The 27,986-nt window shown below is 44.6% G+C and overlaps 1 protein-coding gene across 1 annotated transcript; it reads right to left on the reverse strand.

The window, feature by feature from the left end:
* Positions 1–223: 223 nt before the first annotated feature.
* Positions 224–27,952, reverse strand: LOC137340706 (putative protein MSS51 homolog, mitochondrial). The gene is made up of 7 exons (XM_068003390.1): positions 27,628–27,952; positions 22,359–22,555; positions 17,512–17,667; positions 16,655–16,779; positions 14,281–14,844; positions 5,415–5,508; positions 224–2,854 (listed from the first exon to the last, which is right to left on the reverse strand). Exons 2-7 carry the CDS (start codon positions 22,529–22,531, stop codon positions 2,632–2,634), a joined length of 1,335 nt encoding a protein of 444 aa, XP_067859491.1. The 5' UTR covers positions 22,532–22,555; positions 27,628–27,952; the 3' UTR covers positions 224–2,631.
* Between the last annotated feature and the right edge of the window lie 34 nt (positions 27,953–27,986).

Genomic DNA, 27,986 nt, shown 5'->3' on the forward strand with positions numbered 1-27,986 from the left:
GGAGGTAATTTTGACTTTGTGCGATAGTGTAAAATGGGAGACAGCGAATCGACAGCCCGGTTTACATCTGTCCCGATTGGCGTGTCTTGTGATAGGAGAAGTGGCCCTGTTGACAGCACTGGAGGGTGACCCCAGTCTGCAACGGGAGCACAGGCCATAGTAAAAGGCAAGGCAAATGATTACACATTGGAGATGGTTGAAACAGAAACCAACATCCTGAGACTTGTTCAAAGAACTCACTTGCATATGAACCATTTATTACTTTGCACCATCTCATCTTGCTGCACCCAAAGACTCAAGTCAGGAAGCAATGAAGCTGTTCTTACATTTGTTTTTTTTCACTTTATAGATATTTTTATACATTTAATGATTTCTTTAATGAATTATTAGCATTTAATATACCCTGAATGGCCCTGTTACACAGCAGGGATAAGCCAGAAGAGCAGTCCAGAGTGGCCTGGGATCGCACTTCTGGCTTTTCCAGGTTGGGGTCATTCATGGTATATTAAACTCTGCTCATGCATTTGTGAAAGGGTGGCTGTTCATTTTAACATGAATAGAAAAAAATAATTAACCCCCAGTAACTGAATAACACTTTACTGAAAACAGTTAAAACCCGTCCTACTTGTTGCCATAGTAACCAGTGAGATGTCAGGCAGGTGCAGCAGGAGGCATAATCAAAGACAATCAGCTCATAACAGTTCATCAAAATTAATTAATAGGTGTTTATAATAATCCATATTCCTATCAGAAGTGTATTCTAATGTTTCTCCATGGGTTTTCTGAATGTTACATACAAGAACTCACACTGCAAAGTGAAACTGAAAGGGATCAAGGGATATGGGGAAAAAGCGGGAACAGGGTACCAAGTTAGACGATCAGCCATGATCATTTTGAATGGCGGAGCAGGCTCGAAGGGCCAAATGGCCTACTCTTGCTCCTATTTTCTATGTTTTTATGTTTCTGTATTTGGTTCTTGGTGACCTAGAATCATAGAAGTTACAACATGGAAACAGGCCCTTCGGCCCAACATGTCCATGTCGCCCAGTTTATACCACTAAGCTATTCCCAATTGCCTGCACTTGGCCCATATCCCTCCATACCCATCTTACCCATGTAACTGTCCAAATGCTTTTTAAAAGACAAAATTGTACCCGCCTCTACTACTGCCTCTGGCAGCTCGTTCCAGACACTCACCACCCTTTGAGTGAAAAAATTGCCCCTCTGGACCCTTTTGTATCTCTCCCCTCTCACCTTAAATCTATGTCCCCTCGTTATAGACTCCCCTACCTTTGGGAAAAGATTTTGACTTTCTACCTTATCTATGCCCCTCATTATTTTATAGACTTCTATAAGATCACCCCGAAACCTCCTACTCTCCAGGGAAAAAAGTCCCAGTCTGTCTAACCTCTCCCTATAAGTCAAACCATCAAGTCCCGGTAGCATCCTAGTAAATCTTTTCTGCACTCTTTCTAGTTTAATAATATCCTTTCTATAATAGGGTGACCAGAACTGTACACAGTACTCCAAGTGTGGCCTAACTAATGTCTTGTACAACTTCAACAAGACATCCCAACTCCTGCATTCAATGTTCTGACCAATGAAACCAAGCATGCTGAATGCCTTCTTCACCACCCTATCCACCTGTGACTCCACTTTCAAGGAGCTATGAACCTGTACTCCTAGATCTCTTTGTTCTATAACATAAGTAACATTGTTCTAAAAAGTATAAAACTATTTTGGGGGCTCTCCTTCTAAATTGGTACATAATCCAACAAATATATAGATGGAGAGTGAATTCTAGTCTATTTATGGTGTCACTGGTGGAACTTGACAATGTCACTCATGGGGACGTTCCATACAAGATGCCTGCTACAGACCCCTCTGAGCCCTTTTAAAGTACATATGTCACAGAAAGATGTAGGGGAACTGAGTGTGTACCAGTGTGTAAATAATTACATAATGTACAGCACAGAAACAGGCCATTCGGCCCAACTGGTCCATGCCTGTTCTTATGCTCCACATGAGCCTCCTTCCACCCATCTTCATCTAACCCTATCAGAAAAACCTTCTATCCTTTCTCCCTCATGTGTTTATTTAGCTTCCCCTTAAATGCATCTATGCTATTTGTCTCAATTACTCCTTGTGGTAGCGAGTTCCATATTTTAACCACCCTCTGGGAAAAGAAGTTTCTCCTGAATTCCCTATTGGATTTATTAGTGACTATCTTATACTTGTGGCTCCTAGTTCTGGTCTCCCCCACAAATGGAAACATCTTCTCTATGTCTACCCTATCAAACCCTTTCATAATCTTAAAGACGTCAATCAGGTCACCCCTCAGTCTTCTCTTTTTCGAGAGATAAGAGCCCCAACCTGCTCAATCTTTCCTGCTAGGTATAACCTCTTAGTTCTGGTATCATCCTAGTAAATCGTTTTTGCATCTTCTCCAGTGCCTCTATATCCTTTCTATAATATGGAGACCAGACCAGTGAGCTTAGACTTGTAGGTGTGTAAGGTGTTGGTTTCTCACGCAATGGGGCTTAGTTTCAAACAACACAAGGATATTTTTCATAGCTACAGAAAGTCCTGCTAACTTCTGTGTTGCAAGCACGGTTGTCGTCTAGACTGTGTTTAAAGGAAGTCCTCGTGCCCCATTTCCTCCACATCCATTTCTTCCGTGGACTCTGTGAATCCGTGAAACATCAGGTAACTGGAGTTACTGCTGACCAGCTGTTTGTTGGGATTGGACTGCACCTGTTCCAGTTTCGGGGAGGCAAATGGATTTGTTCCGTAACTAATGATTCTGGTTTCTAGCTCCTGAAGGATCTGCAGGGAATACTTCAATTCCTGGTCACTGCAAACAGAAACGGCAACAGTTTAATGTGGGAACAAAATTGAAACAAACAACATTCAGGACTGTGGTGTTGAGCATGTGAGTCTCTGCAGATCACAGTCACTCATCAAAACCAAACATCTGACTTCCATCCCAACAGCCAGCACATTGGTCTCACTGGACCAGGGATTAGATGTCCCATTAAATATCCCAGACTAGATGATCAGGGGAAACAACATTTCTGCACCACTCAGGCTCAGTGTGTACACCTCCTGCATCCTCTCCGAGAACACAAACCCACCGACCCACTGTGAGCAGAAGGAACATATTTTGGATGGGTCGAAGGAAGGGGAAGGTGGAATCTGCAAATTCTGCACAGCCAGCGCCCAAGGTGATGAACACAGCTGTGAGAAAACTCAGGGAGGAAGACATTTCGATTCAAGGAACCACGGTCTTCTCACAAAGGACAGGACTCATCTGATGAAAGGGGTTCCCTTGAGTATATGTGGGGGAGCTACTCTGAAAAATAATGAAACACATCATAGAAATGGCACAGAATTGGTACTCAGTAAAATAATGGGACTCAAGGCGGATAAATCCCCTGGACCTGATGGCTTACATCCTAAGGTCTTGAGGGAAGTGGCAGTAGGGATTGTGGATGCTTTGGTAATAATTTTCCAAAATTCTCTGGGCTCAGCAAAGGTCCCGGCAGATTGGAAAACTGCTAATGTAACACCCTTATTTAAAAAGGGTAGTAGGCAGAAGGCTGGAAATTATAGACCAGTTAGCCTAACATCTGTGGTGGGTAAAATTTTGGAGTCTATTATTAAGGAGAGAGTAACGGAACATTTAGATAAACATAATTTAATAGGACAAAGTCAGCATAGCTTTATGAAGGGGAAGTCATGTCTGACAAATTTGCTTGAGTTCTTTGAGGACATAACGTACAGGGTGGATAAAGGGGAACCAGTGGACGTAGTGTATTTAGACTTCCAGAAGGCATTTGACAAGGTGCCACATAAAAGATTATTGCTCAAGATAAAGAATCACTGGATTGGGGGTAATATTCTGGCATGGGTGGAGGATTGGTTATCTAACAGGAAGCAGAGAGTTGGGATAAATGGTTCATTCTCGGACTGGCAACCAGTAGCTAGTGGTGTTCTGCAGGGGTCGGTGCTGGGTCCCCAACTCTTTACAATCTCTATTAATGATTTGGAGGAGGGGACCGAGTGTTACATATCAAAGTTTGCAGATGATACAAAGATGGGAGGGAAAGTAGAGAGTGAGGAGGACATAAAAAACCTACAAGGGGATATAGACAGGCTGGGTGAGTGGGCGGAGATTTGGCAGATGCAATACAATATTGGAAAATGTGAGGTTACGCACTTTGGCAGGAAAAATCAGAGAGCAAGTTATCATCTTAATGGCGAGAGACTGGAAAGTACTGCAGTACAAAGGGATCTGGGGGTCGTAGTGCAAGAAAATCAAAAAGTTAGTATGCAGGTGCAGCAGGTGATCAAGAAGGCCAATGGAATGTTGCTTTTATTGCTAGGGGGATAGAATATAAAAACAGGGAGGTATTGCTGCAGTTATATAAGGTATTGGTGAGACCGCACCTGGAATACTGCATACAGTTTTGGTGTCCATACTTAAGAGAAGACATACTTGCTCTCGAGGCAGTACAAAGAAGGTTCACTCGGCTAATCCCGGGCATGAGAGGGTGGACATATGAGGAGAGGTTGAGTAGATTTGGACTCTACTCATTGGAGTTCAGAAGAATGAGAGACGATCTTATTGAAACATATAAGATTGTGAAGGGGCTTGATCGGGTGGATGCGGTAAGGATGTTCCCAAGGATGGGTGAAACTAGAACTAGGGGGCATAATCTTAGAATAAGGGGCTGCTCTTTCAAAACTGAGATGAGGAGAAACTTCTTCACTCAGAGGGTGGTAGGTCTGTGGAATTTGCTGCCCCAGGAAGCTGTGGAAGCTACATCATTAAATAAATTCAAAACAGAAATAGACAGTTTCCTAGAAGTAAAGGGAATTAGGGGTTACGGGGAGCGGGCAGGAAATTGGACATGAAGCTGAGTTCGGATCGGTCAAGGCCCTGTGGGTGGCGGAGCGGGCCCAGGGGCTGTGTGGCCGGGTCCTGCTCCTCCTTCTTGTGTTCTTTAGATTTGAGGTTAGGATCAGATCTGCCATGATCTTATTGAATGGCGGGGCAAGCTCGAGGGGCCGATTGGCCTACTCCTGCTCCTATTTCTTATGTTCTTATGTTAATTAGGGATGAGCGCAAGTGTTTTGATCTGGCCAAGGGAGAAAGCAGGGATTGATTTAGGAGGCACTAAAATTTTGGCACGGAGAAAGTTGGAGGCAACTGATAAAAGTGACTAAATATAAATGCCTCTGCAGTTTGCCATAAATAGCTATTTCCCCGAAGGGGAAAGCTGGAAAAATTCAATTTGACAAAATCATATCCTAAACCCTTAGGTTTGACCTTCACAATTCTGAAGTACAGCCACACCAAAAGGAGGTGTAATGTTAAAACTACAGCGTTACTCAAAATCTGGAGCGTTTACCTATACATTGTAAAAAGAGATGGGATCTTGTAATCCCTCAGCAGCAGCAGTGTTGGCAGCCAACTCTCAGTCAGACCCTGTGAAGCATGGAACCCTGGGCACGGAGAGAGCAGACTCACAATTACACACTGAGATCACCGGCCAGCAATGCATTCAGTCAGGCTCTTGAAAATGTTAAACCATGCGTATTACTCAATTCAGGGAATGGAATCCTTTATTGGTTCAGTTAACTCTGTTGGCATCTTTCAGGCAATACTGTCTGTATAATCAGTCAAGGATCTTGGCTTCATTTCTTTGTAAAGACGACCTTCTTTCCTCCCTCCCTCACTATGGTTTCTATCGCACAATCTCATCCACCTTGTCAGTAATAGGGATTTCTTTACCTCTTCATCATTCTCAAACACTTCTTGGAGCATTCCCTCCCCCTCTTTTTTTCACTTTGTGTCCTCAACATGCCTTTTCTTCAATCAAGGGGATAGAATGAGAATTTCAGTCTCACAGTGCTGTGATAAGTCTAGAACCCCAGTGAATCTGATGAACTGCACTCAATCAGAACATGGACTAGAACTTGAATGTCCCTCCAGGAAAGTTATATTAGAACTACTTGGTCATCACATATTCACTTATGATAGACTTTCTTTCACTTGTATCTTGTCTCCACCTTTTCTAATGCATTTTCCTTCTACCCACATGTACACTCACACCATCCCTTAGCTAAATGAATCCTAGCGCTACTTCTGAGAGGCAAGAATTAGAGAAGTCCCCCACCAGAGTTCTTGTCTCTACCTGCCATCCGTCTGCTTTCAACAATAACAACATTGCATTTATATAGCGCCTTTAACGTAGTAAAATCATCCCACGCCGCTTCACAGGAGCATAATCAAACAAAATTTGACAAAACTGAGCCACTTGAAGAGATATTAAGACAGGTGACCAAAAACTTGGTCAAAGAGGTAGGTTTTAAGGAGCGGCTTAAAGGAGGAGCAAGAGGTAGAAAGGCAGAGAGGTTTAGGGAGGGAATTCCAGAGTTTAGGGTCTGGGCGGTTGAAGGCACGGCTGCCAATGGTGGAGCGAAGAAAATCGGGGATATGCAAGAGGCCAGAACTGGAGGAACGCAGAGATCACGGAGGGTTGTAGGGCTGAAGAAGGTTACAGAGATAGGGAGGGGTGAGGCTATGGAGGGATTTTAACATGAGGATGAGAATTTCAAGTAGTTATCTGCTTGACCCTGATGGCATGGCTGGGATTGGGAACTCACTATATCAAGAACACAGGAACACAGGAACAGGAGTAGGCCATTCAGCCCCTCGTGCCTGCTCCGCCATTTGATAAGATCATGGCTGATCTGTGATCTAGCTCCATATACCTGCCTTTGGCCCATATCCCTTAATACCTTTGCTTGCCAAACGTTTTACCAGATCCATGGCAAAGTGTGCTGATATGCCAGCTGTTAAACAACTGCCACCAAAGACATACTGAAGTGATGTGGCAGATTAGGGACCCCAACGGACTGTGCCACAGAGTGTTAAGGTGTGGGTTCACCCTGGCATCCCCCACAACGTGGATCGCCAAGATCAGCAGTGCCATCGTGGGCAGGAGTTTCCCTGGGGGGAAGGGGTGGGGGTGGGGGATGGGGTGGGGGTGGAGGAAGGGGCAGCTCTTGTGCACCACCTAGTGGCTGGTTTCAGAGCAGGATTTACAATGCCTGCGAGCAGATCACCCAACGTCTTGGCAACCTCTTGCAAGGAGATGCAAAAAAGGGCAAGGGGGAAAGCACGAGGACAAACAAGGAGAAGTTTCACATTCAAAAAACTGACACAAAAATAACTACTGCAAAAAGTGAATCTGGACGGGATTAACCACAATTGACAAGAGGAGTGGACTATCAGTTTTTATTCTCACCGAACATATTCCCTTATAAAACAGTGCCCATCACCAACACTGAATCCTACAACTGACCAGATTCTGTGTAAGATATAGAATTTCTAATAAACCATCACATAAACAGCATCTGTCAGTGTAAAGGAGAGTCAGGTGTCAGTGAAACACTTCCAATTTTAATTTTAGACCAAACGAAACCCCAAAAGGAATGCCACATGCTGGTGACTCTCGCCTTCTCCTCACTTATTTATAGAGGTTTACTATCACTATTAAATCTTGTTTTAATGATGGCTGCCAGACACGGCTCCCTCCGCACAATAATCCCTGGACTCTCTCTCCTTTATGCCATGTGCTCTTTTTAAACCTACTTTTTATGGTCCTGAGTTTCTTGCGGCCCCAGCGTTTCACACTCCACGCACTGAACTCGCACAACGCAACATGGGTGCTAACCGGCAGGAAGGCTCCCGATACTTACCTGAACATGGAGCTGGGAGGAGCAGCTGTGTTCCTCCTGACACCACGTTAAAAGAACCCGGGCCACTTCCTGCCAGCTACTGACCCCCCCCTGACCCAGATACCGATCCCCTCCCCCACCCAGACCCCCCCGGCCAGTGATCGCTCCACCCTGCCCTGTCCACTGATTGAACCCTTAGTCCGCGACCTGATCGCCCACTCTTCCTTGCTTCCCTGAGCATTACTACTACACCAACAGGGGCCCTGGCCAATATTCACCCCTCAAACACCAAGAAAACAGTTTAGCGGGTCATCCATTGTTGTTGGGACCTTGCTGTGCATAAATTGGCTGTTCCAATGCCTGATAACAACAATGACTGCACTTTGGGACTTTCTCAAGACACAATATGTGTTATAGAAATGCAAGATTTTGCTTTCTTGCAGCTGGTACTTTGACCAAGAGCCATTGGTGGTGGAGCAAGTGTTTCAGAGCAGGGTCTTTTGAAGCTACTTAAGGAACTCAGCCTGCCCAACAACAAGATGACAGGCTGCCCAAGATCTTCATAACAAGATACTTGAGCCTTCCCAACAACATCAGTGCAGTACTGTGGGAGTGCTGCACTGTCAGAGGTGCCGTCTTTCGGATGAGATGTTAACCCAAGGTTCCCGTCTGTCCTCTCGGTCGGACGTAAAGATCTCATGGCACTATTTCAAAGAAGACCAGGAAAGTTCTCCTCATTTTCTGGTCAATATTTATCCCTCAACCAGCATCACTAAAATAGATTATTTGGCTATTTACCTCACTGCTGCTTGTGGGACCTTGCTGTACACTAAGTGGCTGCCACCCCCATTTCCAAAATACAGCACCTCTGATAGTGCAGGACTCCCTCAGCACTGCACTGGGAATGTCAGCCTAGATGATTTCCTCAAGTTTCTGGAGTGGGACTTGAACCCACAATCTTCTAACTCAGAGGTGAGAGTGCTACCACTGAGCCACAGCTAACTCTAGTGCTGACTGTGGTACCATTTCCAATCAACCATTCATGTTTTGGAGACGGATTGTCCAGCTGCTGGTGTTTCAGAGGGAACATCGTGCAACTAGTGTTACCGGCTTGTTTCTAACTTGTTGCTGAAGTGTGGGTTGTGGCAGAGCCTCGATCCACGGTCACTGGCCTCTCTCACACTCAATACACAGAGCGCAAACTTACAGACAAACATGAATGCAGCCAATGGGCATGAGTTTAAGGGCAGAATCATTGGAGGTGAGAGCCAGAGGAATGAACTTTAAGACTTTGTTCCTCTTGCGTGTCTTCATCTATAATGTTCAACAAGAGAGATAGTTTGTTTTTGTTAGACTATTAAACGCAACATTTGAGTTGAAACCCTGGGCAGTCAGACTATGATGATTCAGTGTTATGAATGTTCAATATCCATCACAGGGTCTCTTCAGTAATTACAAAAGAATGCATTACTCCATGTTGCAATTTTTCTCAGCACTGTACAGTGATGACATGTTCATCATGCCAGAAGTACTGAACTCTGGCTGTATGTCCTTGGCCAGTTATCAGGAGAAAATTAATTGTGATTCCGTGAAATCGCCTTCTCCAATCCTTTTCTCGCCCCCCTCCCCTCCCTACACACACAAATAGATCGAGGGGATAAAACCACATTTTATGTTGCCTGCTGATTCCCCATCAATGTTTTCATTTATTTTTTGCAAAAATATTTTATTTTACACTTGTAGCCAAGACGAACAACACTTGCTAGCTTGCTCTTGATATAATAATCTGAATGTTTAAAAAATACACCCATATGTATATTCTGCTAGCTTATTTTATTTGTAGGTAATAGGTAAATATGTATAAATAAATCACCACTGATTCTTCGCGTGGTGATGAGTGTAATATGAGGAAGTCAATTGCTGGAACACAGTACTGGGGAAATTCTTGCAAGATGTGAAGGGCTTCATTGTAAAGGCTGAGATGAAAACCATTCTCATCCGATCTGAAAAGGGGCGTAGTGTACAGACAATATCCTTTTCAGCATATTTCCGAAACTTAAGGTCGGTGGGAATATTATCAAGGTCAGTGAAAACAAAGACTAGACTCAGTCCAGTTATCACTTTGTAATAAGTATGGAGATAAAGCAAATCTATCACCTACGAAATGCTACTCAGTAAAATTATGTGAAATATTTCCAAGGAAACCAGTGTAGAATGAGAATGGGTCACTGTGCTGCAGGGATTTTAGAAGCAGGTCAAATACTTATAGAACAATGCTACCTGGTTTTCTCTTTGAACTGGAATGATATAATGCTTATAAATAAATAATTGCGTTTTCAGAGGAGCAAAAATTAATGAGGCCATTTGACAGCTGCTAATCTTAGCTAAGTCCAAAACTGGACAACAGCCAAACTGAAAGTTCCGGCACATTCTGTGAATGGATATTCTCACTGTCAATCATTTTTTTTAAAAAAAGTCCTGCTACCCTATCCTCTCCTCAAATGACCTATACCTCAAAAATATGAACAGGTCCCACTCTTTCTCCCTATTCTGGTTAACGTTTACTTATTTGGACCTGGAAAGGTTAAAGACAACAATATTGCAATCGAACATGTAATCAGAAATGAGGTTAATAGTGGGAAACATTCAGCTCGCCGCCTGCAGCGGGGCTCGTCCACAACCCGCCCGTTCCCCCCTTTAAAATCGGGGCCGCTTATCTGAGTGGACTAGCAGCCACTTCCCTTGCCATTTCAAATAGTTAGAGTGCATCTCACTCTTTGGGAATCTAGGAACATGTAAATGGAAACTCCTTGGTCGTCTCCCTGCCAACGTTTAGATCCTCTGAATCCTAATTAAAAATCTGATGGTATCCAAATACTCACTTCAAATTCCATGCTACCCCAAAAGGTACTCCCCACCTCCAAGTACAATGCCCTAGTCCCTGACCAACTTCTTACTACCGACGTTCCAGCTTTCTTCAAAGATGCAACCAGGACCCATGCCGTCCCAAACTTCAACAACCCGTTTTGTTCTGCGGGACGAAGAGAAAACCTTAGCCCTGGTCGCTGTTTGCCCAAGAAAGCAGAGGCAGTTCCTCCAAACGTTGCTGTTTCAACATTTCCACCGTTCTGTGCCTTTAACTGCTCAATGCCCCATTTATTTCCTTTGCGTTGTTTCATTGTTTTTTTGCTAGATGCTCATTGACGGTATGGATCTAAATGCTCGCACAGAGGGAACATGCAAATTTAAATCCTTTTTGCCATTTGCAAATCTCTTGTAATGTTAACCGTGGAGCACTCTAAATATTACTGAAACAAGAAGGCAGAAGGGGTTAGAATGATACCAACAAATAGAAGCAAATTAAATTGCTGCCCCATAAAATTCTGAAGATAGATCGGCCCATCTGGATTTGTAAAGCTCTGGGAATGTGCTGCATAATTCAAACCATCATTAAATGATTGCCTGACAGTTTGATGTCCTTATTGCTCTACATGGGCTACCAATGTGAATGACATCTTGTGTATAACTATAAACTTCTGCAGCTGTTGCAGCCATTCACAAACCAGGAACACAAATGTAAGTTAATTTACTGAGCAGCTTGTGAAAAGAACGCTTTCTAACATGAAATCCTATTGGGGATAAAGGTGGGAGGAGATTGTCCCGGGTGAATGCAACATGTGATGCAGTACAGTACCCTTCAGATGAAGAACGTCCAGGATCTGACCCCTGGTCAGTACTGAGGTTAAACTGCATTGATGGTGGTTTCGTGCCATGATGCTTTAACTGATTCCCAAAGCACCGGTCAGGCAGCCAGCGGCAAAGCGGCAGTAAAATTGCTGGATTCACCGAGACCACTGGGGAAGGTGGCTGTACAGCCTGCCAATACTCACCTTCTCGGCTCTCAAGTGAAGAAGGAGCACTTGGGCAGGATAGCAGACAGCTGGCAGTCAGGAGTCTGACACTCATGCAGATACCCACCAGTATGCTTGATCTTCCAAATCAAACCACTGAGAAGTAAAAAGAAAAGAAAAAAAAGACTTGCATTTAGATAGCACTTTTCATGACTTCAGGACAAAGCGCTTTACAGCTAATGAAGTACTTTTGAAGTGTAGTCACAGTTGTAATGTTGGAAACCTGGCAGCCAATTTGCGCACAAGCAAGCTCCCACAAACAGCAGTGTGACAATGACCAGATCATCTATTTTTTTTAGTGATACTGGTTGAGGGATAAATATTGGCCAGGACCCCTGCTCTTCTTCGAAATAGTGCCATGATTTTTTTTACATCCACCGGAGAGGGCAGAGTGGGGCCTTGGTTTAACAACTCATCCAAAAGACGGCGCCTCCGACAGTACAGCACTCCTTCAGTACTGCACTGAGGGTTAGCCTAGATTTTGTGCTCAAGTCTCTGGAGTTGGAATTAGACTTGAACCCACAACCTTCTGACTCAGTGAGTGCTACCACCGAGTCACAGCAGACACTGTAAATCGAGTGTAAATAGAGTTTCTATCTGCTCAATGTGAAGTGCACACATTCTCGGTCTTTTACAAAATATTAATCTATTCTTCTCTTTCCAATACTGACTGATCTGCTATGCATTACCAGCATTTCAGTTTTTATTTCAGATTTCTATCATTGGCAATTTTCCTTTTTATCTATTTGTTCAGATTTGTCTGTGTGTGACTCTTCAAAAAGATTACGAGACACTTGTGATCTTGGATAAGTAAGTGGGACTACTTACTGACAAGAATTAATTTCTGGATTGTGAGCCAGACAGCGCTCAGTATCCCTGTAATTAGATAGCCCACATGTTCCCTTCAAGGATACTTTATGTCTGTCAGGGTAATGTTAGCAGCCCGGTGAGGAATAGAATCATAGAAAGTTTATGGCACAGAAGAAGGCCATTCAGCCCATCGCGTACGTATTGGCCGAAAATGAGCCACCCAGCCTAATCCCACTTTCCAGCACTTGGTCCGTAGCCTTGTAGGTCATGGCACTTCAGGTGCACATCCAGGTACTTTTTAAATGAGTTGAGGGTTTCTGCCTCTACCACCCTTTCAGGCAGTGAGTTCCAGACCCCCACCACCCTCTGGGTGAAAATTTTTTTCTTCAGCTCCCCTCTAATCCTTCTACCAATCACTTTAGATCTATGCCCCCTGGTTATTGACCTCTCTGCTAAGGGAAATATATCCTTCCTATCCACTCTATCTAGGCCCCTCATAATTTTGTACACCTCAATTAAATCACCCCTCAGCCTCCTCTGTTCCAAAGAGAACATCCCCAGCCTATCCAATCTATTGCTGCTGCCTAACACAACTCTCTCCCATAGTCAAACCCGCAGAACCCCAATTATCCATTTCAAATGCAACATATTGCATGTCAAACAGGGGACGGCTTGTACTGTGGTCCCACCTGTACTGGGAACTGGATTTAGATTACCCAAACCTTTCACACAAGAAAGACTTTCATCCCGTCATAGAGGGCTGGGCTGAAATCAGGTCCCAGAGCTGTAAGGGCAGTGTCTACAGCCACTGGGGCACGCAATTCCCCACTGGCCATCCTCTTGCTGATTGTTTCCCCTTATCATACACCAGCCTCATCCAAAGGACACCCTCTCTGACAATAGCATTTTGTACATTCGATACTAAGGTGTCAGCTGTGGCTCAGTGGCAGCACGCTTGCCTCTGAGTTAGAAGGTTGTGGGTTTAAGTCCCTCTCCAGAGACTTGACCACAAAATCTAGGCTGACACTCCAGTGTAGCACTGAAGGAGTGCTGCACTATCTTTCGGATGAGATGTTAAACTGAGGCCCCGTCTACCCTCTCAGATGGATGTATAAGATCCCATGGCACTATTTCGAAGAGGAGCAGGGGAGTTTTCCCTCGTTGCCTGGCCATCATTTATCTGTCTGTGCTGTGTGCAAATTGGTTGCAGCATTTCCTACATTAAAACGGTGGCTACACTTCAAAAGTACTTCATTGGTTGTAGAGCACTTTGGGATGTCCTGAGGTTATGAAAGGTGCTATATAAATGCAGGTTCTTTATCTTTCTTTGTAACCAGTCGCTGGGAGTGGCTAATGAACAGAATTTCTGAATTTCCATGCCTGTAAACACTGCAACGTATTGTTAGGGTAAATTATTTTTAAGACAGCTTGAAGGTTCTCCCAGATTCCCATAACTTTAGCGGGAATCCTGGAGAAACCATTTAGACGGCCATTTGCTGGTCGTTCTCTGAGGTTTCGGCTCAAGTTATGGTGGGAGACGGGTAGCGGCCCTGTGGAATTTCTGGGCCCTAGTTCTTAAAGGGCCATGGTCATTGAAAAAAATGTTTGGCAAATCATTTTTTGTTTGGGGAGGAAGAACAGCACCTCATCACTTTTACCACAAGTACACTGCATATAGCGATGTGTTAATGCATGTTACGGGATCGGTGTTTGTAAACAAATGGGGAAAAAAAAGGTTAGCAAAAGATTTTTCAAGAAGGCAGTGTGCCTTTAATGGAGTAACTTCTAGTTGGAAGAAATTTCAGCTCACCTGGATGAAATCCTATCACCAAACTAGGCCGAGCAGCTTCTCCTGACTCCACCATGGTCTCCCAATACATGTGGTACAGCCCCTTCCAGCCACTCAGGTACACCTGACTCCTGCCAGCATGACACTGCAAGGGAGGCCTAAGAGTTGGCCCTGCCACCACCTCAGGCCCGATCATGACAACCTCAATCCCTTCGTTGCCTGGAAACATATGAGCAATCTCATCATAGTCTGTAAGTCTGGCATTAAGGGTCTCAGTATGAGAAGCACCAATGACATGAATGGTGATGGGCTTTTCTAATGGGTTAATGCCAAAACTGTGAAGAGCTAATCCAATAGTGACCGGCCTTGCCTGAAAGTCGGTGGTCACCCGTTTGATGGATTCCAAAAGCTCGTCATCTTCAGGCTGTGGTTTTCCTGCATTTGCCCACAGTATGTTCATGTACTTACAATTCAGAATAGTGTTCAGTTTATTATCAAGGTCCTCTTGTATCGAGAACCAATCATCCCAGCCTTTCACCTCAGGCACACCCTTCGTCCAGTTTCCACTAGGGAAAGGGATGTCACCTGGAGAGCAAACGTCATAGAATTAATTTAATTGCATGGTTTAAAAATCAAAAAGTTCAACAAACTAAAGGACCTCATGAGGAGCTGGGCCGTTACGAATGAAGCAACAGTTCTGATTTATAAGCTCCATCAAGGGTTACTGACCTTGCTCACTTTTTCAAAAAGTAAATGATTTGCTCTCCCAGTCCCACAGATCATTCTCCTCCCAACAGGGCAGGCAGACAACTTAACAATGGAGTTAAGATACAGATCAGCCATGTTCTAATTGAATGGCGGAACAGGCTCGAGGGGCTGAATGGCCTACTCCGGTTTCTATGATTCCACTACTCTTAAACTGGCAGTGAGGCATTTTGCAAACTGACTCACCCTCTGATCTTCCCTTCCCCAGGGAATAATAATTCATTTTGCTTTGTCCTACTCTGACAGCCTGGCTGAAACTAGGTTTTGATGGCCAAAGTTCCTTACACAGCGAATTCCTAGACCCAGATTTTCCGCTGGAGTAATAGTGGGGAGCTGATGTAATTCCAACGGAAGAAGGCAGAAAATACTTTGGAAGCTGACTTATTGGCTTACCTGCCCCCGGCTGCCATGTCCGGGATTTCCCACCAGAAGAGTCAAGGGCTCATTCCATTCGTTCCTGTTGTTTGTGGAGATATTGTTTTTTCATTTGGGCTGGGTATCTCTATTTTCTTTTTGCTCTCCCCCCACCATCCCCCACCCTTCCCCCTGCCCACCTTCTCCAGAAGCCGTTGATTCTTCCTGGAATATGGTTCCAAGGGCACGAGCCCATGCCAGTTCCTTGCCCATGTGGACATTCCTCTTGTGTGAGCCTAGCTGATGGGCAGTGGCTGGTTATCTGATGGAAGGAGCATCATGGCCAAACCCACTCTTCTTTCCACTCAGCGTTTGCACATGCTCACCGAGCAGGATAGTGGGATTTCTTGCCAATCTTCCCCTCCCTAATCCAGGGTTCTGAGCCTAATTGTAGCATCTTACCATCGCTCCATTTCCTATTTATTCTAGGTCTCCTTTAGCCGCGCACCATTCCCTGACTGAATTAATGGTCGCAGGTACCCTGCTCATGCTCTCTACCAATACCATTCACTAACCTGCTGCTAAGAGCTGTGAGAATAAGCTGGGCTGACTCCCTTTCCATCCTCCCCTCTGATTCCCTCCTTTCCTGCAGGCAATAACCTAGTTCAATATGTCCCTCAATGGGATAGTCAAGACTATTAACTCATTAAAAGATGGCATCACAGGCACAGATATGTGACCAATGTTGCAGGCACTGAAGCACTGATATGTTGTACAGCTGAACTTTATTTACAAGATACCATTTAAAATGTGCCAACAATTCAAAAATAGAAGCCTGTCACTTTACACCATTAGCTTAAAATTATAGAATCATGTATCACAGAAGGAGGCCATTCAGCCCATCGTGTGTGTGCCGGCTCTATGAAAGAGCAATCCAATTAGTCCCACTGCCCTGCTCTTTCCCCACAGCACCTGCAATTTTTTCCTTTTCAAGTATATATCCAATTCCCTTTTGAAAATTATTACTGGATCTGCTTCCACCGCCCTTTCAGGCAGTGCATTCCAGATCATAACAACTCGCTGCGGAAAATATATCCCCTCTGGTTCTTTTGCCAATGTTCTAGGAGTTTCGGAGCCAAGCAATCAGAATGCCGTACCGACCTAACAATGGAATCCTGGCAGAAATTAAACAAGCATTCCGAGCCTGGTTTATGCATGGAAAGGGATTAGTGTTTGTGTTAAAAATTCCAACAATGCTAAACAGACTTTTCAGTACCTGTGAAGACCAGCCACTCAACCAGTCTGTCTACTGCCGCTGATTTTAGTTTCTTGCATAACTTCTTGTGCACCGGCCAGTTTGCCCGTTGACATTCCGTCCCACAGTAGTAGACATTCTGACATCTGCAATTCCAAAAGGTCATGGGAGTCATTTGCAATTAAATGGCAAGCATCCATTTAAGAAGAGGTTTCATTTTGTGGGTGAAGCAATAAAAAGTTAACTCCAGCAGAAGGCCAGCCGAATCCCAAGAAATGTAAACAGGTCGCCATTTATACTGTGTCTACTTTAAGTACAGCTAGCCTTTCTAGTACCTCCTTTATCAATTATTAGCCCATCCAGTGGATTCCGTTAGTTACGATGAGGCATTAGAAGAACCCGCCACAGAATTTCCTAAATGTTAAAGGATTGTTCTGTTGAGTAAATGCAAAATCTTTGGAGTCAGTAGTTCTCTTTTAAATATTTTGCTATGATTCACGCATTACCATTGTGGTGAGATTTGTTTTGCATAAGTAAATGTGAGTCTGTCCACGTAATATTATTTGAAGGGAATTGATTTCCTCTCTCCATCTTGAAGTTTATTTTTTTCTTGCTTCCGCAGGTCTCTCCATGTTATCTGAGGGGGAACCAGGCTACACCTTTGCTAGTCTTCTAACGATCTGAACTGGCCACTAGAAGCAGTTGATTCACTTTCCAATTAGCACATTCCTAATTAGTCCCGACTGATATTGGGAACTCAGTGATCAGGGGAAACCTTGAGAGAGAATCCCAACGTTAAGGATCAGTGTTCCAGCTTGTCGACATACTGATCTGAGCCACTCAACAGAATTAATTTTCCTTAAATTGCTGTTACTTACCTTTTGCAGCGCCGAAGAGCTCTGGGGTCTGGCAGCGCTTCAGGAAGCTTCTTGCACTCTGCGCAGAATTTGAATGTGTCTTCCATCTTCTGAAACATCTCACGGTATGTACGGATTCCAAAATCTGATGCATGTTTCCTTCCCTCCAAAGCTGCCCTGTACCAACAGAATTTCAAAAATCTGTCGAGCCTTTTGAATAGAACCCTCCCGGCAACAACAACCCGAAAATCAACTCTTTGCATCAAAGCAAATTATAAGCAGAAGGTTTTTCTACAAAACACTTTTTCAGGATACAGTAGGGAGATAGGGAGTAAATGATAACTCTGCCTTTGTCGCCAGGGCTTCAGATGACGACATTGGCCAGAACAGCAAAGCTGGAATGGTTAACGGTGTCACACAATCACCAAATTACAATCTACTTTGGCACTTAAGTAATGGGATCCATTGAGGTTATGGTTCCTACATTATAACAGTGACTACTCTTCAAAAGTGCGCCGTTGCCTGTGCTTAACGATGTCCTGAGGTTGTGAAAGACGCTAAATAAATGCAAGTCTTCCTTTCTTTTCCGTAATGTAGCCTGAGGCTACCGCTACAGAGTGTTCTGCCCCATTACGTTGTGGGGCAGATTCACAGCGTTGGAGCAAGAGACGAAACCGAGTACGCAGCCGGTAAAGATGGCGGGCTGCGCCTCGGTAGGCATTGTTTATGTTGGATAATGGGTGCTGCCGCCTCCAGAGTTACCAGTTAAATCAACCTCTTTAGGTGGGTCCTGGCAGGGCAGGAAGCAGGAGCACCACCTCACTTACCTTCCAGCTCTGCCCACCGACCTCATCCACCCTGTTTGGTTGTAGACTCGGCAAAAAAGTGGCAACTCTATAACAGTTAGCAGAGGAAGAGACACTCCCCCCATCAATTAACACCAGACCACAACCCAGATCTCAGAAGTGATAGTGTTTTGATGCACTGCTTCACCTAGTCCGCCTGGAAGTTATTTTCTTTTTAAATGCTGCCCCATTGATTTTCTTGGAAAGCTTGTTCTGTTCAAAGTTCATCAATCTGGACAACGTTCATTTAATGCCATATTTATACCGTGGAATTACCTCCACTGGAAGCAGTTCCACAATTGCATAGAATTACATAGAATGTAAAGCACAGAAACAGGCCATTCGACCCAACAGGTCAATGCCGGTGTTTATGCTTCACATGGGCCTCCTCCTACCCCTCTTCAGCTAACCCTATCAGCAGAACCTTCTATTGCTTTCTCCCTCATATGTTTGCCCTTAAATGCATCTATGCTATTCGCCACAACCACTCCCTGTAGTAGTGAGTTCCATACTCTAACCAATCTGGGTAACGAAGTTTCTCCTGAATTGGATTTATTAGTGACCATCTTATATTTATGGTTCCTAGTTTTGGTCTTCCCCTACATCTTCTCTACGTCTACCCTATCAAACCCTTTCATTATCTTAAAGACCTCTATCAGGTCACCCTTCAGCCTTCTCTTATCTAGAGAAATGAGCCCCAGTCTGTTCAATCTTTCCTAGTAGGTATAACCTCTCAGTGATATGCTGTGGCTGCTGGCGTGCTCTGGATTTTGGCCCGTTCACACTGCGGGTGGACTTCACAACACTAAAACACCAGCTGTGTACAAGTCCCATGACTGCAACTTTCAGTGGAAGATCCACACAGGCCAGCAAAATAATAAGTACCAGAAACACAGTAGCGCAGGGTGCCCTCCGCAGGGTGTCCAGTGTAGGGTGTTCAGAAGCGGCTGTTTGTATTTTCTACCAAAAGTGATGTGGGGAAAATGCCAGAGTCAAGCTGGCCCTAGCAGTAGCACTGTTGTAATATAAATCCAGCATATATTCTGCATGCTATAGATATAGTCCATATTTAAGTAACAGGCTACAAATGTTAATCTATTAAGTGTTTGTGTAAATAGAGCAGTTTATTTGGTCACTAAACGCCGATACTAACTAATCACTAATAATTTGGTCAATGTGAGTGGCCTTCATGTTTTATTGCTTTAAGGAAAGAAAGAACTTGAATTTATATAGAACCTTTCACGACCTCAGGATGGCCCAAAAGTGCTTAACAGCCAATGAAGTACTTTTTGAAGTGTAGTCACTGTTGTGATGTAGGAAACGCGGCAGCCAACCTGCGCACAGCAAGATCCCACAAACAGCAATGAGATAAATGACCGGATACTCTAGTGGACCGTGGCTGCAGTGTGCACTATCCACAGGATGCACTGCAGCAAGTCTCTAAGGCTTCTTCAACAGCACCTCCCAAACCCACAACATCTACCACCTAGAAGGACAAGGGCAGCAGGTGCACAGGAACCTCCAAGATCCCCTCCAAGTCACACACCATCCTGACAGACATGTATCACCATTCCTTCATCGTCACTGGGTCAAAATCCTGGAACTCCCTACCTAACAGGATTGTAGGAGTGCCTTCACCACACGGACTGCAGCGGTTCAAGAAGAAAGCTCACCACCACCTTCTCATGGGCAACTAGGGGTGGGCAATAAATACTGGCCTTGCCAGCGATGCCCATATACCGAGAATGAATTTTTAAAAAAACATAAGCTGGCAATCTGTGTCACCACTGGTAATCTGCAATGTAAAATGAGAGAATTCCACAGCACTACAGCCGAGACTGTTACAGAGACACTGTAATTACAATAATTGAATTTACAAATGCCCCTATGACTTTTCTCCTGGGTTGCCCGCAGCAGTGTCCAGGAGATTAATTTTTAATTCCTGGAGACTCCAGGACATTCCTGGAGGGTTGGCAACTCTAGCCGCACCCCTCATAGCAACTGAGTCCTTAGGTGAGGCAGAACGCTAAACCCCTCGGCATGATGAGGGTCATGGCAGAAGCTCCATAGGGGAGGGATCACCGTTAAGGATGGGAATCAGAATTATATAGAAAAAATTTAAAATGTAACTTAAAAGAATCCACTGTGAGAAAAAGTGCAACCAATGTGAGACAAGTTAAGGGACTAAAAACAGAGAAGCTCAGCAAGTCAGGCAGCATCTGTGGAGAAAGAAACAGAGTTAACGTTTCAGGTCAAGGACCCTTCGTCAGAATTGGAAGATGCTGAAAGAGTTAAAGTTTTTGAGCGAGTACAGAGCCAGGGAAAGAAGGGGAAGTAGGGGAGGAAAGGGAAGGTCTCTGATAGGGTGGAGGGCATGAGTGATTAAATGACAAAAGGGATGATGGTGAAAGGCAAGGAGGGTGGTAATGGGACAGGTTAAGAAACAAAAGATTGATCAGGAGTCGCTGTAAATGGCAGCAGCAGAAACATTACCAGCACTAGCTGACCGAGTAAGCCCTAGTAAAATTGAAGTCAATGGGAATCAGGGGGAAAACTCTCCAGTGGCTGAAGTCATACCTAGCACAAAGGAAGATGGTAGTGGTTGTTGGAGGCCAATCATCTCAGCCCCAGGGCACTGCTGCAGGAGTTCCTCAGGGCAGTGTCCTAGGCCCAACCATCTTCAGCTGCTTCATCAATGACCTTCCCTCCATCATAAGGTCAGAAATGGGGATATTCGCTGATGATTGCAGTGTTCAGTTCCATTCGCAACCTCTCAAATAATGAAGCAGTCCGAGCCCACATGCAGCAAGACCTGGACAACATCCAGGCTTGGGCTCGTAAGTGGCAAGTAACATTCGCGCCAGACAAGTGCCAGACAATGACCATCTCCAACAAGAGAGAGTCTAACTACCTCCCCATGATATTCAATGGCAGTACCATCGCCGAATCCCTCACCATCAACATCCTGGGGTTCACCATTGACCAGAAACTTAACTGGACCAGCCATATAAATACTCTGGCTACAAGAGCAGGTCAGAGGCTGGGTATTCTGCGGCGAGTGACTCACTTCCTGACTCCCCAAAGCCTTTCCACCATCTACAAGGCACAAGTCAGGAGCTTGATGGAATACTCTCCACATGCCTGGATGAGTGCAGCTCCAACAATACTCAAGAAGCTCGACACCATCCAGGACAAAGCAGCCCGCTTGATTGGCACCCCATCCACCACCCGAAACATTCACTCCCTTCACCACACGGACTGCAGCGGTTCAAGAAGGCGGCTCACCACCACCTTCTCAAGGGCAATTAGGGATGGGCAATAAATGCCGGCCTCGCCAGCGACGCCCACATCCCATGAATGAATAAAAAAAAATGGGAGCAGTGATTATGATCTGAAGTTATTGAAATCAATGTTGAGTCCGGAAGGTTGTAAAGTGTCTAAACGAAAGATGAGGTGCTGTTCCTTGAGCTTCCGTTGAGCTTCATTGGAACAGTGTGAGAGGCTGAGGACAGAGAGGTCAGAGTGGGAGTGGGAAGGGGAATTCAAATGGCAAGCGATCGGCAGGTCAGGGTCACGCTTACGGACAGAACGGAGGTGTTCAGCAAACGGATCACCCAATCGGCATTTGATCTCCCCAATGTAGAAGAGACCACATTGTGAGTAGTGGATACAGTATACTAAATTGAAAGAAGTACAAGTAAATCACTGTTTCACCTGGAAGGAGTGTTTGGGGCCCTGGAAGGTGGGGAGGGAGGAGATGCAGGGGCAGGTGTTGCATCTCCTGTGCTCACACAGGAAGGTGCTGTGGGGAGGAGAGCGGGGGTTGGGGGTGATGGAAGAGTGGACCAGGGTGTCGCGGAGGGAACGGTCCCTTCGGAATACTGACAGGGGAGGGGAGGGGAAGATGTGTTGGGTGAAGGGAATGTTCATCCCTGTGAGCAGATGAGAAATAACCCCACAAAAAATACCACCAACGTTTTATTTTAACAGGCGTGTGAAGTTATACAAAGAAGGACTGTTTACCTGTAATCATCATAGTTTTGCATATTTAACTTCTGTAGGATAACCTTCGAGAGTCCTGGGACATTGCAGTCCATAGCAGCAAACCCAAGTGCATCTGTATAGACACCATCAGCACTGGGGGCATCACTATTCTTCTTCTTGGAAGATTTTGCTATGACTTTAGGTTGCGCCATGGTGCTTGTCTCTCTCTAGTAAGCCTGTGAGAAACAATGGTTAAAGATATTACTGTAATGACCATGTCATATTACTTTGTGTCATCTCAATTCAGTTCCTACTTGGCATCAGCAAAAAAGAAATGTCCCCCAGTTTGACACAAAATTGGCACTTTCACTCAGAAAAGCCATAAGGTGACTGGAGTGGGAAATACAGATACAGAAGTGGGTGCTCCTCCAAGGTTGGGGCAGGGGCATATTGTTGGGGCACTTAACCATGCTGTACCTTGCTCGAGGGCTTGATGCTGAAATAGAACATAGGAATAGGAGTAGGCCATTCAGCCCCTCGAGCCTGTTCCACCATTCAGTTAGATTATGGCTGGTCTGTATCTTAACTCCATTTACCTGCCTTGGTTCCGCATCCCTTAATACCCTTACCAAACAAATGGGTGCACGCTTTGCAGCCCTCTCCTCACCTCAGGATACTACGTGCTCCCCACCTTCAGCAGCACAAAATTCACCAAAAAAAAGTTTGAAAGCAAAGCTTTGGATATCCTTGTTTCCCTTTTAGAAATTTCTGGACACAACTCATAAAAACCAGTCTGAGGTAACTCTATGAATGAAGGCGGGTTATACAACCAGATCTCAGGCCTCGGCCTGTGCAGCTCTAAGACCGTCCAACAACAGGTCTTCCAGAGCAACTCAGGCAGGCTCTCCTTGGATTTTCCCTTTCTCAGCTGTGGGGGGATGGACACAGTTGGTGGGGGTGGGGGTGGGGGTGGGGAGAAACACCAGCCTTCTTTCAGCACCTCCCCACGACAGCAAGCTGAGACTGGTAGCTAAATCGTAGGCACAACCTCAAATCCCACCACCCCATGGCAGAGTGCATTGGAACTCCTGCATGCTTTGCCACCTCCCCCACCCCCTGTCCCTGTCCCCCTCCCCCTCCCCCAGCAAAGAAGAAGTCTTCTCTTGCAAGTTGCTAACATAGCTGGAGCACTGAAGGAATTACACATGTAAGTGACTCAGATGCTAATGTGCAATGTTGATTTAAAGTGTGTCTATTAATACTTTGTTCAGTTCAGCTGTATAAACAAACACTGCAGACAGAAGGAACAAAGATTGAAACACAATCTAACACAACAAAGTGCTTCAGCCCATGCACGCCCCCTCACTGCCCTCAAGCCTCCTCCTTCTCGCTATCACTCACCTGCAGGAAGGGAAAAGTTACAAATACTTTCAGACTCTCTACAGAGTGATTTCAATTAATTCCAGTTTGCAGGACAGTGAGAGATAAATTCTGCTTCCCTTGTGGCCTTCAGCCTCACTCTGATGGGGATACTATCCCACCTTTTATACAATCCCGCTTTAGCACCTTGAGGCCCCATTGGACCTGTTCAAGTCACGAATCGATTGCAATCGATTACGCTAACTCATGGGAGATTTCACGTCCGGGCTTATGTTAATGAGGTTGCGCAGAAACTTGGGCGCAATTTCACCTTTGCAAGACGGGCGCATTTTGGGTGCAATTTCCTGGTTGCGCTCTAGGAGGAAATTTCGGGCCTCTTAGCGCACACTGTTGACATCTGTTACAGTCTAAACTGGATAATATTCGTTTACACCTTTCAGGCATTACCCCAACTATACTAGTGCCTGCAGTTGCTTAGTTTTAAATTGTCCCAGGTACAAGTTCAACTAACTATAAGTAGTTCTGATTCCAGCTAGTAAGGGTAATTTCCACCAGTGTTAAATGTATCAAAAAACATGGAGAAAGCAGAAGTTTGTTTCCAGAAATAGTGTTTGCACCATCACTTACGGACTGAGGATAGACTAGTATGAAGTCAGCGCAGGAACAATCAGTGATATAGAAATAAGAAATTGCATTTATATAGCGCCTTTCATGACTTCAGGATGTCCCAAAGCACTTTACAGCCAATGAAGTACTTTTGAAGTGTAGTCACTGTTGTAATGTAGGAAACGCAGCAGCCAATTTGCACACAGCACGATCTCACAAACAGCAATGAGCTAATGACCAGATAATCTGTTTTAGTGATGTTGGTTGAGGAATAAATATTGGGCAGGACACCGGGGAGAACTCCCCTAGTCTTCTTCGAAATAGTGCCATGGGATCCTTTACATCCACCCGAGAGGGCAGACGGGGCCTCAGTTTAACATCTCATCCGAAAGACAGCACCTCCGACAGTGTGGCACTCATCCAGTACTGCACTGAGGCGTCAGCCTAGATTTTGTGCTCAAGTCTCTGGAGTGGGACTTGAACCCTCGATCTTCTGATTCAGAGGCAAGAGTGTTAATACTGCTAAAACTGTGTCAAGCACAAAACATCTTGAGCTTAGACATTTTAGTACTGATCTGAATAACAACTCATGGAAAATATTTGCATGCCAGTAAGATAACGCTATTGTAAAAATATTTTGAGATGCTGGACTGTGTTGGATGCTTGTAAATATTTCCCCGACTCAGTAATATTTGGCAGGTGTTCCATATTGTTGTTAATATGGAGTCACTTTGGTGCTGAGTCCTGGAGACTATTCAAAGGCTGTAAATGAACAATGATCCCAGATGGATCAGACATTAGCATCTTTCTCTCCATCCCTCTGTTCCACTATTGGCCACTGCTGATCCATATCCCCCACACTGAGAACTCAGGTTCCATCCAGCATTGCATATATTCACTCAGCATTGAAGTTGGGTAGTTGACTTGTGCCATCACTATTTAAAAAGAAAGTCCTATAAATTCGGCTGCGAGGTGCCCGTTTCTCGGGCATCAACTGGCCTACTAAGCCCCTAATATAGTGGGCAAGAAGCACGCGCACATCTCCGGCCAGAAGTGCGCCGTCCACCATATTGGGAAAGAAAAACAATGGGTGTCCTTTACCCATGCCTGAAGCAGGCGTTGGGCTCTTTGCATAAACTTACCAGAGGCACTAAGGCTGACCAACAGGAAGACTAGTTTATAACCAAATTTTCCTGGCAGCTGGTCTTAGAATATCCAGAAAGTTTACTTTGGGGCTGCCACCCTCTGTGTGAGACTCATACAGCAGGGGTCAGTGGTGCTAACACGGCACAACGCTAATAAAGCCAGTTCCATCTATCTATTAATTGTGAAGCCGCTTTTATAGTGGTGTGGTTTTAATTCATATCAAGTTACATCGAAACTACAGCACAGAAACAGGCCATTCGGCCCAACTGGTCTATGCCACCGTTTATGCTCCACATGAGCCTCCTCCCTCCCTGCTTCATCTAACCCTATCAGCATATCCTTCTATTCCTTTCTCCCTCATGTGCTTATCTAGCTTCCCCTTAAATGCATCTATGCTATTTGCCTCAACTTCTTGTGGTAGCACATTCCATATTCAAACCACTCTTTGGGTAAAGAAGTTTCTCCTGAATTCCCTATTGGATTTATTATAGGAGACTGTAATGTGTGAGCTGGCTCCCGCCATTTACACCAATAAATCCGGCTCTCTTATTTTGGCGACAGAATTCTCGACCCACAAAATACTCATTCTGCACAAAGGGATTGAGGGCACAGAGAGATTGAGGGTACAGAGAGATTGAGGGCACAGAGAGATTGAGGGTACAGAGAGATTGAGGGTACAGAGAGATTGAGGAGATTGAGGGTACAGAGAGATTGAGGGCACAGAGAGATTGAGGGCACAGAGGGAGTCAGTACAAGCTGTTCCCACTCATGGGTCTGTAAAATTAAAAACCACCTCTTGAAATATTTGTTGAGGGTTTATGGCCTCTTCCATTACTTCTACAGAATTGATCTAAACAAGTTTTTGAAAATCTATAAAACTACACAAGTGCATTTTCAGTTTCAAAATTCTGAACTGTTGATCCCAAATATTCTCGCGAATCGGTGACTGTCCACATCCATTCACCTTCAGACCGTTTAAATTGTGGTAATTCCAACAAAAACTGCAGAGAAACGGAGATACTTTTCTTTTAAAGAAAGGTGGGTTAATGAATGGGAGCAATCAGCTCAATAACATTGTTTGAGACACGAGTGAAAAACCATACATTCTGCGGGTTAAACTGGACACGAACTGGAATTTGCATTTACACTTTCCAGCAAAGGTTTGCACAAAGTCTGTGGTTGTAGCGAACCCCGGGTTCTGCTCCCTGTGTACAGCGAAAATACAAACAGGTTCTTTTTACAGCACGTTTACCAGGTGGCTGCAGATAACGACCAGAGCAATTCTTACCCGATTGCTCGAAAAGAGCATTCGCCTTCTCAGGCGGCTTATGCTTTGCATCGAAGACTGTCAACAGCTCCTTAAAGGGATCAGCACCCTCACAGTGTTAATTGTAAACAATTTTACAACACCAAGTTATAGTCCAACGATTTTATTTTAAAATTCACAAGCTTTCGGAGGCTTCCTCCTTCCTCAGGTGAATGTCAAGAAATCCTCGAACCTCTGGCATTTATGATTCAAGGATTTCTTGACATTCACCTGAGGAAGGAGGAAGCCTCCGAAAGCTTGTGAATTTTAAAATAAAATCGTTGGACTATAACTTGGTGTTGTAAAATTGTTTACAATTGTCAACCCCAGTCCATCACCGGCATCTCCACATCATCACAGTGTTAAGCCAGGGGCCGAATTAGATTCGGGATCCTGCCCTCGCCGCTGGCTTTACCCACACGCAGGTTAGTCATTTAAAGTGACATTGTGTTAAGGTTCATTCTTTATTTAATGTTAAAATACTCTACAGCCATGTATTCAGCAAACACTGGAATACATCTTTGAGATAAAGGGATCAACAATTTTATGGCCATCAACATACAATTTAAGACAGATTTTTTTGCCTGAAATATTTTAAAACTGCTCAAATAAAATTGGCTGTGTGGTGAATTTTTAAAACCATTTTATTTCTCAATTGCACATGTGTTCGTTACAAGCGAAAGATTTAAACTTCTGACCTAGAATAGGCAATAATTATGTTAAATTCGAAGACACTAGGACTCCTAATTTGGGTGAGATTGTTATTATTTACTGGAAACTCTTAGTCGCCGTTAGTAATGAGGCAAATTACTGCAGATCGAAAGGTTGAACACATTTTATCAATAGGTTGCACGAAAATATGCCACTTACTGTTCCCAGTGCCCAATTCCTTGACTCGGTGCAGATCCCGGTGCTGAATGGCAATTCCAGATGTGCGGGTTCTCTTGGAAGTGCAGCAATTCCGAAGTATCCACTCCAAAAATACACTGGGACTCGACACTGATTGGGTTTCCACAAGTTAAAGCGTGATAAAGACGTCCGGTTCCCAATGGAGTTTTTAAAAAATGACCAATGGTCACTTGCTCCTGAGTCTGTTGTGCCAACGTGTCCTATCTCATCGCTGTCACTTGGTGACTGATCGACACACTCTGATATTTCAGTTCAAAACACGTGTATTTACTGCTGTCAAACTAGATGAGAGTTCTGCACAGACCATGTTCCAGAACCGT

Source organism: Heptranchias perlo, chromosome 22 (assembly GCF_035084215.1).
Source record: "Heptranchias perlo isolate sHepPer1 chromosome 22, sHepPer1.hap1, whole genome shotgun sequence".
NCBI lineage: Eukaryota > Metazoa > Chordata > Chondrichthyes > Hexanchiformes > Hexanchidae > Heptranchias > Heptranchias perlo.